This window comes from Hylobates moloch, unplaced genomic scaffold (assembly GCF_009828535.3).
Source record: "Hylobates moloch isolate HMO894 unplaced genomic scaffold, HMol_V3 SCAFFOLD_12, whole genome shotgun sequence".
In the NCBI taxonomy this organism is placed as follows: domain Eukaryota; kingdom Metazoa; phylum Chordata; class Mammalia; order Primates; family Hylobatidae; genus Hylobates; species Hylobates moloch.
Window position 1 is genome coordinate 104,122,934 of NW_026652287.1, and position 13,244 is coordinate 104,136,177.

The 13,244-nt window shown below is 45.0% G+C and overlaps 1 protein-coding gene across 1 annotated transcript; it reads right to left on the reverse strand.

Annotated features, from left to right (window-relative positions):
* Positions 1–676: 676 nt before the first annotated feature.
* On the reverse strand, positions 677–5,419 carry ZIM3 (zinc finger imprinted 3). Its single transcript, XM_032171698.2, has 4 exons — positions 5,405–5,419; positions 3,995–4,121; positions 2,633–2,731; positions 677–1,854 (listed from the first exon to the last, which is right to left on the reverse strand). Exons 1-4 carry the CDS (start codon positions 5,417–5,419, stop codon positions 677–679), a joined length of 1,419 nt encoding a protein of 472 aa, XP_032027589.1.
* Positions 5,420–13,244: the final 7,825 nt, after the last annotated feature.

A 13,244-nucleotide genomic window follows, 5' to 3' on the forward strand; every position in this document is an offset into this window, starting at 1 on the left:
CACCGCGCCCGGCCAAAAGTATAGTCTTTTAAACGTTTTTAAATTTATGGATACCACTGGTCATTATTCACTGGAATAAAACTCCATAAGGGTTTTTAGCACATTTGGTTTATTGCTGCATCTTCAGTGTTTAAGAGTTCCTGGTACACAAAAGGCATCTAATAAATATTTATACTTAATAAACATTTGCTGAGTGAGTATGCCAAATCGGTTTTCTTTTTTTTTTTTTTCAGACTTTTTTTTTTGAGGCAGAGTCTTGCTGTGTCGCCCAGGCTGGAGTGCAGTGGCACGAACTTGGCTCACTGCAAGCTCTGCCTCCCGGGTTCACGGCATTCTCCTGCCTCAGCCTCCCAGGTAGCTGGGACTACAGGTGCCCGCCACCACGCCCCGCTAATTTTTTGTGTTTTTAGTAGAGACGGGGTTTCACCATGTTAGCCAGGATGGTCTCGATCTCCTGACCTGGTGATCCACCCACCTCGGCCTCCCAAAGTGCTGGGATTACAGGCGTGAGCCACCACGCCCGGCGCCAAATCGGTTTTCAAAGGATACTGTGCATAATAAGTCCTTGCTACCGTCAAAAATAGCCTCCAAATTAGAGGCCATTTCAACATGGAATTCTGGGGTGACAATTCCAGGCAAACATATTTTCCTATGTTTTTTTAAGTGCATGGGGCTCCTATGTGGAGTGAATTCTTTTCTGGTGCCTAACAAGGTAAGACTTGTCAGCGAAGGCTTTACCACATTCAGAACATTCATAAGGTTTTTGTCCAGTATGGGTTTTTTTGTGCAAACTAAGGTTTAATTTCCGGATGAAGGTTTTTCCACATTCACTACATCTGTAGGTCCTCTCTCCGCTGTGAGTTTTCTGATGGGTACGAAGGTTTGACTTCTGAAAGAAGGCTCTTCCACATCTATTACATTCATAGGGCTTTTCTCCAGTATGGATTTTTTTATGTTGAATGAGGTTTTTCTTCTGGATGAAGGTATTTCCACACAGATCACACTCGTAAGCTCTCTTCCCAGTGTGAATTTTCTCATGATCGATGACATTGGATTTCTGGGAAAAGGCCTTCTCACATATGCTACATTTATAGGGTTTCTCTCCCGTGTGTATTCTCTGGTGTTTCACAAGATCTGACTTGTAAATGAAAGCCTTTCCACAGTCTGTACATTGAAAGGGTTTTTGTCCAGTGTGAACTTTTTTATGTTGAATGAGGGTTGAGTTCTGCCTGAAGGATTTCTCACATTCATTACACTGATAGGATTTCTTGGCACTATGAATTTTCTCATGATTAATGCAGGATGATTTCCAGGAAAAGGCTTTTCCACATGTCTTACAGTGATAGGGTTTCTCTTTAGTATGCATTTGCTGGTGTTGAAAGAGATTTGACTTCTGCTTGTAGGCATTCCCACATTTCTCACATTTATAGGGCCTTTCCTCTGCATGAGTTTTCTGATGTTTATCAAGCTTCCACTTCTCCCCGAATGCTCTTCCACAGCTATGACATTCAAAGGATTTCTGGCAGGCATGCCTGCTCAGGTGACTCTGAAGGCGTGACTTTGAAGTGAATAACTTTCTACAGGCATTACATTTCAGTTGTTTTCCTACAGATTTGGATGGATTATGGCCAACTAGTTTTCTGTATCCATTATCGTTGTGAGAATTATTTTGTACACAGTGTTTCAAGGAAGATACATCATCTATGCCCAGTGGAAGTATTTTCTTAGATCCGTCATGTTCTACACCTTTCTGCGTAGTCAGCGTTTCCTTATTGATTGATGAGACTTCTCTTGCAAGACTCTCTTTCACATCCTTTCGCTTCCAAATCTGCCCTCCAATGTCCCCGTTTTTTTCTAAAATGGAATACAAAAAAATGTCCTGTGTAAAACGTTCCACTCACATGCTTGAAATAAAATGCCGTAAACAATCTATTGTGGTGATCGTTCTGGCTTCAAACCTAATGTCTATGAGAAACCAAAGTTAATATAAGCTCTGTTAGAGTTCTAGGTGAACTAATGTTACATGATGCTATCACACGTCTATCTGTAAAGGACGGAGCAACGTAGACCTAGTGCATGGGGAGCAGGTGAGAGCCCAGGGATACCAGGGAGAAGGAAATTAAGAAAGAGAGTTTGCCAGGCCAGGCGCGGTGGCTCACACCTGTAATCCCAGCACTTTGGGAGGCTGAGGCGGGTGGATTGCCTGAGGTCGGGGGTTCGAGACCAGCCTGACCAACATGGCGAAACCCTGTCTCTACTAAAAATACAAAAAATTAGCCGGGCATGGTGGCACATGCCTGTAATCCCAGCTACTCGGGAGCTGAGGCAGGAGAATCGTTTGAACCCGGGAGGCGGAGGTTGCAGTGAGCCCAGATCGCGCCACTGCACTCCAGCCTGGGCGACAGAGACTCCGTCTCAAGAAAAAAAAAAAAAAAAAAGGAGTTTGCCTGCAAAGGAAAACCCAGAGAAGAATGTAAAGAAATTTCTGAGCGGAGGAAAATACCTGGAGATTTCTTCCAGCGCTTTCAGGAAGTCACAGCTGGCTCTACTTGCTGCAAATGACTTCCTCATTTAGAAAAGCTGAACTGGCTTCCACGCAACGTTGACGCACAGTGCTCTCCTGGTCACCTACCTGGACGGCCACTTCCCAGCACTTCCTCTTCCACAGACCATGGCTCCTTTCCTTGTTCCAACCTCAAGATCACATCAGGTTTGGTGGTTTCCTCTCGTCCTGTGGTGGAAGATACCGCAGGGCTTGGTGTTTGTGGATGTGTGAGTTGTTTGTGCAAGTGTGTGAGTGTATATAAGTGCTTGCGTGAATATTTGTGTGTGAGTGTGGGCATTTGTATGTCAGTGTGTGGGTATGTGCCATTGGTTGGGGGGAGTTGTGTGGAGGGACAGTTTGAAGGAATGCACATGAGCAGTCGAACTAAACTCAACAAAGAATGCTTTTTCTGGGCTGGGCGTGGTGGCTCATGCCTGTAATCCCAGCACTTTGGGAGGCCGAGACAGGAGAATTGCTTGAGCACAGGAATTTGAGACCAACATGTTACATGTAACATGAAGATAGCAAGACCCAGTCTCTACAAAACCAAAGCCACGTGTGGTGGTGCACGTCTGTGGTGTCAGCTATTCGAGGCTGAGGTGGGGGGATGGCTTGAGCCCAGGTCAATGTTGCAGTGACGCCAGGCGCGGTGGCTCATGCCTGTAATACCAGAACTTTGGGAGGCTGAGGTGGGTAGGTCATCTGAGGTCAGGAGTTTGAGACTAACCTCACCAATATGGAGAAACCCCATCTCTGCAAAAAATACAAAAATTAGCCAGGCATGGTGGTGCACGCCTGTAATCCCAGCTACTCGGGAGGGTAAGGCAGGAAAATCACTTGAACCTGGGAGGCGGAGGTTGCAGTGAGCTGAGATCACACCACTGCACTCCAGCCTGGGAGACAGAGCAAGACTCTGTCTCCAAAAAAAAAAATACTACCATGAGCTATGATTGCACCACTGCACTCCAGCCTCGGTGACACAGCCAGACCCTATTAGGAGAAAGGAGAGAAAGAAAGAGAGAGGAAGGGAGAGAGGGAGGGAGGGAGGGAGGGAGGAAAGAAGGAAGGAAAGAAGGAAGGTAGGAAGAGAGGGAGGGAAGGAGGGAGTGAGGGAAGGAAGGAAGGGAAGGAAGGAAATGCTGTTTCTTCTTGGAGAATAATGCTTTTCCAAAAATCAAGACCAGGAGTAGGGTGAAGGGCAGGGCACCCAGCTCACAAAACTTACAGAGGCCCTCACTCATTCTCCGGGCACTTGCAGGACCCTGAGGATGGGGGCTCCTTAAATGCAGCACTTGGTACACTTCACTTGCCCCACCCTAGTCCCGGCTCTACAAAAACATATGCAAAGTGAGGAGCACCTCTGTGCCAACCCTATTCGGCCAACCATGGGGTGTCTGTGTGTTTCACACCTTAGGTTTTGAGTCCCCCTGCCTGGGAAGCTGTCCTTACCCACGGAGACAAGGTTGCTGTAATTCTCCAGCATCACATCCCTGTACAAGTTTCTCTGTTTGGGATTCAGCCGCTGCCACTCCCCGTGGGTGAAGTTCACAGTGACATCCTTGAAAGTCACTCTTCCCTGTAACAACAGATTCCCAATCAGTATAAAAATGCCATTGAATCCTGCGGCTGGGGATACAGAAACTCGTTCCTGCTGAACCAAGCTTTAATCATGTCCATAATTCACTCTACTCTGGACGAAAATAAATTGTGCCCAGAGGATCTTGCCAATGAGCCATAAACGTTAGACCTACCCATGACACTGCCATCTTTCTCCACCCTCTAGTCCCACCAATTTTACTTCCTGAATCTCAAACCCGGCCATTAGTTTCCATCTTCTCCACTATTAATTAATCCACGTTGTCATCTTTTACTTAGAGTTAAGGCAGAGGCCGAGTATGGTGGCTCGCACCTGTCATCCCAACATTTTGGGAGGCCGAGGCAGGAGGATTGCTTGAGGCCAGGAGTTTGAGACTAGCTGGGGAACACAGCGAAACCCCTATCTCAAAGAAAATTTTATTATTTTGGCCGGGCACAGTGGCTCACACCTGTCATCCCTGCATTTTGGGAGGCCAAGGCGGGTGGATCACCTGAGGTCAGGAGTTTGAAACCAGCCTGGCCAACATGAAGAAACCCCATCTCTACTAAAAATACAAAAAATTAGCCAGGCATGGTGGCAGGAGCCTGTAATCCCAGCTACTCAGGAGGCTGAGGCAGGAGAATCGCTTGAACCCAGGAGGTGGAGGCTGCAGTGAGCCGAGATCGCGCCACTGCACTCGTTGCCCAGGGCAACGAGCAAAACTCTGTCTCAAGAAAGAAAAGAAAAGAAAAGAAAATGTTATTATATTTTTTTCTATTTTTTATTTTTCTTTTAGACATCCTGCCTCTATTAGAAATTCTTTTTTAAATAGAGGCCAGGCATGGTGGCTCACACCTATAATCCCAGCACTTCGGGAGGCTGAGGCAGTGGATCACCCGAGGTCAGGAGTTCGAGACAAGCCTCGTCAACATGGTGAAACCCCATCTCTACTAAAAATACAAAAACTAGCCAGACATGGTGGTGCCTGCCTGTAATCCCAGCTACTCGGGAGGCTGAGGCAGGAGAATCGCTTGAACCCTGGGAGGTGGAGGTTGCAGTGAGCTGAGATCACACCACTGCACTCCATGCCCAGTCTTGAGCTTTACTTGAAATGTTTTAGCTTTAATAGGAAAGCAGAAAGTAGAGTGTGTGTTACCTTTTAATAAAAGTATGCAAGGAAGAAGGAAAATACGCCAAAAAGTTAGCGGAGTTAATTCTGAGCAAGAGGAACGTGGGTTGTACGTTTATTCATTATGACATTTAGATTTTTTTGAAAAGCTTACCTGGGAATTGTTCATTTCCTGTTCTTTACCAGCCAGTAAAGTCTTGGGAAGGCAGATCTGAGGGAAAATGGAGAAGAATCAGGAAATAGCAGAATTTGCTTTGCAACTTGGGGATCATCCAGCATAGAATGCTCCACACCCCGGATAAAAGCTCTCCTTAAACCACTCAGAAAAGCCCTGACTCGTACCTCAGTTAGCCCCCTCTGAAGGTCTTTTTTTGTTTTGGTTTTTTTGTGTTTGTTTATTTATTGAGACTGGGTCTCAAAGAAGAAAGTGCAGGCTGGGCACGGTGGCTCACGCCTGTAATCCCAGCACTTTGGGAGGCTGAGGCAGGCAGATCACCAGAGGTCAGGAGTTCGAGACCAGCCTGGCCAACATGGTGAAACCCCGTCTCTACCAAAAATACAAAATTGGCTGGGCGCAGTGACTCATGCCTGTAATCCCAGCACTTTGGGAGGCCAAGGCAGGCGGATCACGAGGTCAGGAGATCAAGACCATCCTGGCTAACGCGGTGAAACCCCGTCTCTACTAAAACTACAAAAACAAAATTAGCCCGGCGGGGTGGCGGGCGCCTGTAGTCCCAGCTACTCGGGAGGCTGAGGCAGGAGAATGGCGTGAACCTGGGAGGCGGAGCTTGCAGTGAGCCAAGTTCATGCCACCACACTCCAGCCTGAGCGACAGAGCGAGACTCCGTCTCAAAAAAAAAAAACAAAAAAAGAGAGAGAAAGCTAAACAGCAGTTCAACAGCACCTTTAAAACAAGCCTGTGCAAAAACAATGAGGCAAGCATCAGATCAGCCAGAGCACAGTGAGGAAGGCCGAGAGCAGAAACCATGAATCCTGAAGCAGCTGTGGTCGTGATGAATAACGCCGCAGTGAACACGGGATGCAGATAGCCCTTCAGCTTTGCCATAAGTGGGACAGCTGGATCATTGGTAATTCTTTGCCAAAAGCGTAGATTTTGGCCACGCGTGGCAGCTCACACCTATGATCCCAGCACTTTGGAAAGCCAAGGTGGGAGGATCACTTGAGCCCAGGAGTTACTTTTTTTTTTTTTTTTTTTTTAAGACCAAGTCTTGCTCTGTCACCCAGGCTGGAGAGCAGTGGCACAGTCTCGGCTCACTGCAACCTCTGCCTCCCGGGTTCAAGGGATTCCCCTGCCTCAGCCTCCCGTGTAGCTGGGATTATAGGCACGCACCACCATGCCCAGCTAATTTTTGCATTTTTAGTAGAGACAGGGTTTCACCATGTTGGTCAGGCTGGTCTCGAACTCCTGATCTCAAGTGATCCACCCGCCTCAGCCTCCCAAAGTGCTGGGATTATAGTCGTGACCCACCACACCCAGCCAAGCTCAGGAGTTTGAGACCAGCCTGTGCAACATAGTGAAACCCCTGCCTCTGTTTAAATAATAAAGTTTTTATTTTTTATTTTATTTTATTGAGGCAGGGTCTCATTCTGTCACCCAGGCTGGAGTGCAGTGGTGTGATCCCAGCTCGCAGCAGTTTAAAAATCCCCGACTCAAGCAATCCTCCTACTTCGGCCTCCTGAATAGCTAAGACTATGGGTGCATGCTACCACATCAGCTAACTTTTTATTTTTGTAAAGAAGGGATCTTGCTATGTCACCCAAGCTGGTCTAAAACTCCTGGGCTCAAGCAATCCTCCTCCCTCAGCCTCCCCAAATCCTGGGGTTACATGCATGAGCCACCACACCCAGCCAGGAATAAAGTTTTAAATAAGCAAATATGTTTTAAAAAACAGTAAACTTGCCGGGCACAACTTTAATGTTTATTAAAGTTCGAGGAGTCCAATTCTACAACAAAAAATATATATACTTTTAAAAAAGAGTAAATTGTAAATGCTTTCACCACAAAAATAGATTAATTAGCTTGATTTAATCATCCCCCAATGTAAACATGTATCAAAACATCACATCGTACCCCATAAATAAACACAATTATTATTTGTCAATAAAAAAGTTTTTAGAAGTAGCTGTGGGCCAGCAGTAATGCTAAGGACTGGAGGGTCACGAAAATAATTTTGAGTCTCCTGGGAGCATCACTTTTCAATACGACAATTTAAAAAAATATCTAAACTACCAGTGTAAAACATTTGGCTTATTCCAGCAAATAGGAGAGGTAGAAAAATGAAACTAAGTAAAAATGCAAAAAAAAAAAAAGAAAAGAAAAGAAAAGAAAGAAACAAACAAACAAAACCCCAGACATTTGGCTTTCAGGGAGAAAAAAAAATCAGCTTACCTCCAGTGGAATCTGGCATAAATTATCAAGTTGATTGATTTCTGATGCCTGTGGTCTTTTCTTCTGAAAGGGACTGAAAATGAAAAGGCATATATACTGAAAAGCTAAACTAATGACTAAAACTTAATCGGCCCCCTACCCACTGTATTCCGCATCATAATCCAGTCAAGAAACAACCCAAAACACTCACTTCCTACGAAAGCCCCACCTGATCCTATCAGGCCACCTCAAAGTTTCAATTCCCAATTCTTTCCTTGACTTCTCCAAAACTGAATGAGCTCTCATAAAAGTTGTGATTGTGAAAGCTTAATTTTCAAATCTGCCCAATCAGTTTCCAATGGAAATTTTTTTTAAGTTCATGCAAGTAAAAATTTTTTACCTTGACTTTGAAATAGAAAGCATGGAAAACATTATCCAAATGTCAGAGGATGAAAATAAATTAAAACGGCAAAAAATTTGCTGGGCACAGTGGCTCACGCCTGTAATCCCAGCACTTTGGGAGGACAGGAGTTCAAGACCAGCCTGGCCAACATGGGGAAACCCTGTCTCTACTAAAAATACAAAAATGAGCTGGTCATGGTGGCACGTGCCTGTAATCCCAGCTACGTGGGAGGCTGAGGCAGGAGAATCACTTGAACCCAGGAGACGGAGGCTGCAGTGAGCCGAGATCGTGCCACTGCACTCCAGCCCAGGCGATGAGCGAGACTCCGTCTCACGTCTCAAAAAAAAAAAAAAAAAAAGGAAAAGAAAAAAGAAATAGGGCCAATGAGGGTGGAACAATGCCTTAAAGTGCTCTCTGCCCGACAGAAAGTATTCAGGCTCCAACCTCCAACCGGCAAAATCTCTTCAGTGGTACTAATACTCTCAAAATGAGATCAACATGCCAATCCAGCCCCACCCTAGTCTGGGTGTTGAATTTAAGCACAGGCTACATGCCCTTGCCTGCAGACATGGAGAGGTTCCAAAACTGAGCATCCAACTGAATTCCAAGAGATTAAACCAGACTTCATGGGATAGGATGCACCAGACTAGACCTCCTCCCAGGAGAAGAGGTATCCAAAGATCGTTATTAGCAAATGACCTTTGGCGGCGTGCAGTGGCTCAAGCCTGTAATCCCATCACTTTGGGAGGCTGAGGCAGATAGATCACCTGAGGTAAGGAGTTCGAGACCAGCCTGGCCAACATGGTGAAATCCTGTCTCTACTAAAAATACAAAAATTAGCTGGGCATGGTATTGCACACCTGTAGTCCCAGCTACTCAAGAGGCTGAGGCAGAATTGCTTGAACCCAAAAGGTGGAGGTTGCAGTGAGCCAAGATCATGCCACTGCACTCCAGCCTGGGCGACAAAGGGAGACTCCGTCTCAAAAAAAAAAAAAAAAAAAAGCAAAAAAACAAAAAAAGCAAATGACCCAGCCAGCCCGGTGGTTCACAACTGAATCCCAGCCGCCTTGGAGGACTACTGTAGTCCCAGATACTTGGGAGGCTGGGTGGCAAGATCAACTGAACCCAAGAGGTCAAGGCTGCAGTGAGCAACGATCTTGCCACTGCATTCCAGCCTGAGGGAGAGAACAAGCCTGAGGGTGAACTGAAAGGGGTGGAGTGATTTCTATCTTTTTTTTTTTTCTGAGCTGCTGCACCTGGCCTTTTTTATTTTTATGTTTTTAGAGACAGGGTCTCACTATGTTGCCCAGGCTGGTCTCAAACTCCTGGCCCCAGGTGATCCTCCCATCCCAGCCTCCCAAAATTGCTGGCATTACAGGCGTGAGCCACTGCAGTTGGCGCAACAGCACATTTTCAATGTAGAAGAAAAAGCCATCTATTATTGGAAGGAGATTCCATGTAGGATTTTTATAGCTAGAGAGAAGTCAATGCCTGGCCTCAAAGCTTCCAAGGACACGATGATTCTCTTACATGAAACTAATGCATCTGGTGACTGAGTTTAATCCAATGCTCACTTGCCATTTTTAAAATTTTAAAGCCTCTAAGAATTATGCTGGCCGAATGCGGTGGCTCACGCCTCTAATCCCAGCAGTTTGGGAAGCCAAGGCGGGCAGATCACTTGAGGTCAGGAGTTCCAGGCCAGCCTGGCCAACATGGTGAAACCCTACCTCTACTAAAAATACAAAAAAATTAGCCAAGCATGGTGGCCCTTGCCTGTAGTCCCAGATACTCAGGAGGCTGAGGCAAGAGAATCACTTGAACCTGGGAGGTGGAGGCTGCAGTGAGCCAAGATCACACCACTGCACTCCAGCCTGGGTGACAGAGTAAGACTGTGTCTCAAAAAACAAACAAAGAAAATAATTATGTTAAATCTACCCTATCTGTGCTCTATAAATTAAACAACAAAGCCTGGGTGATAGCACATTTGTCTACAGTATGGTTTTGATTATTTTAAGTCCACTGTTGAGAACTACTTCTCAGACAAAAAAAAAAAAAGGATTATCTTCAAAGCATCACTGCTCTTCAGATCCCAGGTGTTCAGCCAGCAAACACAATAAATAAATAAATAAATATAAAAATATATTACTGCTCATCAAACCTAAACACAAAAATAGAAAAATAAGAAAAAAGCAAAAGACCACACAAAAACAAAGTATCACTGCTCATTAAAAATGTATCGGGTCACTTGAGAGCTGATAGATGAATCTAAATCTCAGTTGAAGAAAAAAACTCTGATGGGGATGTACCAGGAGATGAATGCTGTTTGCATGCCTGCTAACACAACATCCATTCTGCAGACTGTGGGTCAAGAAGTAATTTCGACTTTCAAGTCTTGTTATCTAAGAAACACATTTCATAAAGCCTTATCTCCCACAGACAGTGAATCCTCTGATGGATCTGGGCAGAGTCCATTGAAAACCTCCATGAAACAGTTCACTATTCTAAATGCCATTAAGAACATTTGTGATTCATGGGAAAAGGTCAAAATATCAGCATGAACAGGATTTGGAAGAAGGGGATTCCAACCCTCATGGATGACTTTGAGGGGTTCAAAAATTCAGTAGAGGCCAGGCACAGTGACTTATGCCTGTAATCACAGCATTTTAGGACCTAAAGTGGGAGGATCGCTTGAGGCCAGGAGTTTGAGACCAGCCTGGACAACATAGCCAGACTCCCATCTTTATTTTTAAAATATATATTAAGAATTCAATGGAAGTAGTGACTGCAGATGTGGCAGAAATAGCAAGATAACTAGAATTGAAAGTGGAGCCTGAAGATGTGACTGAATTTTTGCAACCTGCTGATAAAACTTGAACAGATGAAATTTTTTTTTAATTAAAAAAATGTTTTAAATGAAAGACCTCATGAGGCGGGCAGATCACAAGGTCAGGAGATCAAGACCATCCTGGCTAACACGGTGAAACCCCGTCTCTACTAAAAATATAAAAAATTAGCCGGGTGTGGTGGCGGGCACCTGTAGTCCCAGCTACTAGGGAGGCTGAGGCAGGAGAATGGTGTGAACCTGGGAGGTGGAGCTTGCACTGAGCGGAGATCGCTCTACTGCACTCCAGCCTGGCTCAAAAAAAAAAAAAAAAAAAAAAAAAAAACTTGAACAGATGAGGAATTGTTTCTTATGGATAAGCAAATAAAGTTTTGTTTGTTTGTTTGTTTGTTTGTTTTTTAAACTGACTTCCTTTTTTCCCCGGGTGGATCAAGGCTGACTCACTCACTGAAACTGCCCCCATGTTCAACAATCTCTGCCTCAACTCGATGGATTACAGGCATCACCACCATCCCGGCAATTTTTTTTTTTTTTGTATTTTATAGACGGGGTTTCTCATGTTGATGCTGCTCTAAACCGACCTCAGGGGTTCCACCCACCTCACCCAAATCTGGATTACAGGTGGACCACCTGTCCACCTTAAATGTTTTTTTAAAACGCTCACTGCAATCTCCATCTCCCAGGTTCAAGCGATTCTCCTGCCTCAGCCTCCCGAGTATCTGGGATTAACAAGGTGCACCAACACGCTCAGCTAATCTTTTGTATGTTTAGTAGAGACGGGGTTTCACCATGCTGGCCAGGCTGGTCTCAAACTCCTGACCTCAGATGATCCACGCACCTCGGCCTCCCAAAGTGCTGAGATTACAGGTGTGAGCCACAGCACCAGCGTCCAATGTTTTCTTTACATTCTTTCCCCGTAAGTCACTTTCCTTCAATTTTTTTTTTTTTTTTTTTTTTTTGAGACAAGTTCTCTCTTTGTCACCCAGGCTGGAGTGCAGTGGTGCAATCACAGCTCACTGCAGCCTCGACCTCCTGGATTCAAGCCATCCACCCACCTCAGCTTCCGAAGTAGCTGGGACCACAGGCATGTGCCACTTCACCTGGCAAATTTTTTTGAAAAATTTTTTTGTAGAGATGGAGTCTCGCCATGTTGCCCAGGCTGGTCTTGAACTCTTAGCCTCAAGCAATACTCCTGCCACAGCCTCCCAAAACGCTGGGATTACATGCAATAGCCACCATGCCTGGCCTACTTCAAATTCAAAAATTTAAACCAAACTTCATCCCCGTGTCTTCACAAATGCTCAGCAAAGAAAACTCCTAAGACAATTCAGGGGCCTCTCATAACCTTACTGAGAGATGTTAATAAAGAATCTTAGTAACTTGACTCTCAACCCCACTACCAACCCTTCCCCTCTAGCAGAAGGTTCACCCCAACAACAGGATAGAAAGAAACAATCTTCCAGGACATCAGAGGTGGCTCGCCTTACAGGAGGAAATTAGTAAGAACGTCGCTCTCTGTGGGGAAAGAAAGGATGGTAAAAATTGAGATACCTGTTAATAGATTTTCTCAGCTTGAAAGAGAACTGACACTGGCCTTAAGGGAGTTCAGAATGAATCAAGAAGTGAACCATTCAAATGTGGCTGCAGTTTCTGTGTGTATCACAGATGGGATCCTTTTGAGAATGCTAGAAAAGGGAATTATGACACAGAGCCAATTCAGCCATAAACATTATTTTTGTACTTTTTCTTTCTTGCTGGTAGTTTTTTCCTATTCTTTTGAGATGGAGTCTCACTCTGTTGCCCAGGCTGGAGTGCAGTGGCATGATCTTGGCTCACTGTAGCTTCCAGCTCCTTGGTTCAGGCAATTCTCCTGCCTCAGCCTCCCAAGTACCTGGGATTAGAGGCGCCCACCACTACGCCTGGCTAATTTTTGTATTTTGAGTAGAGATGCAGTTTCACCATATTGGCCAGGCTGGTCTTGAACTCCTGACTTCCAGTGATCCACCCGCCTCAGCCTCCCAAAGTGCTGGGATTACAGGTGTGAGCCACCATGCCTGGCCTTCTTGCTGGTAATTTTTTATATAGCGGGTTGAGAAAGCTACTATATGCTAAGATAGACTATCACACTATTTTTGATATCTTTTTCTGCGATATCTTTTTCTCATACATTTTCCTTCCTACAATGATACCAGTAACTTATAAGGAATCTGTGTAGTTTGAATGTATTTGAATAATTTCAATATACCTTAGTGCTACTCTTTGATTTAATCCCCAGAGCACCAATAGGTCCTAAATATTCTCGTGTTTCAGAAGCCTGAAGTCAGTGAGAAAAACCCACAGAGAGCAATATTCTTACTAAT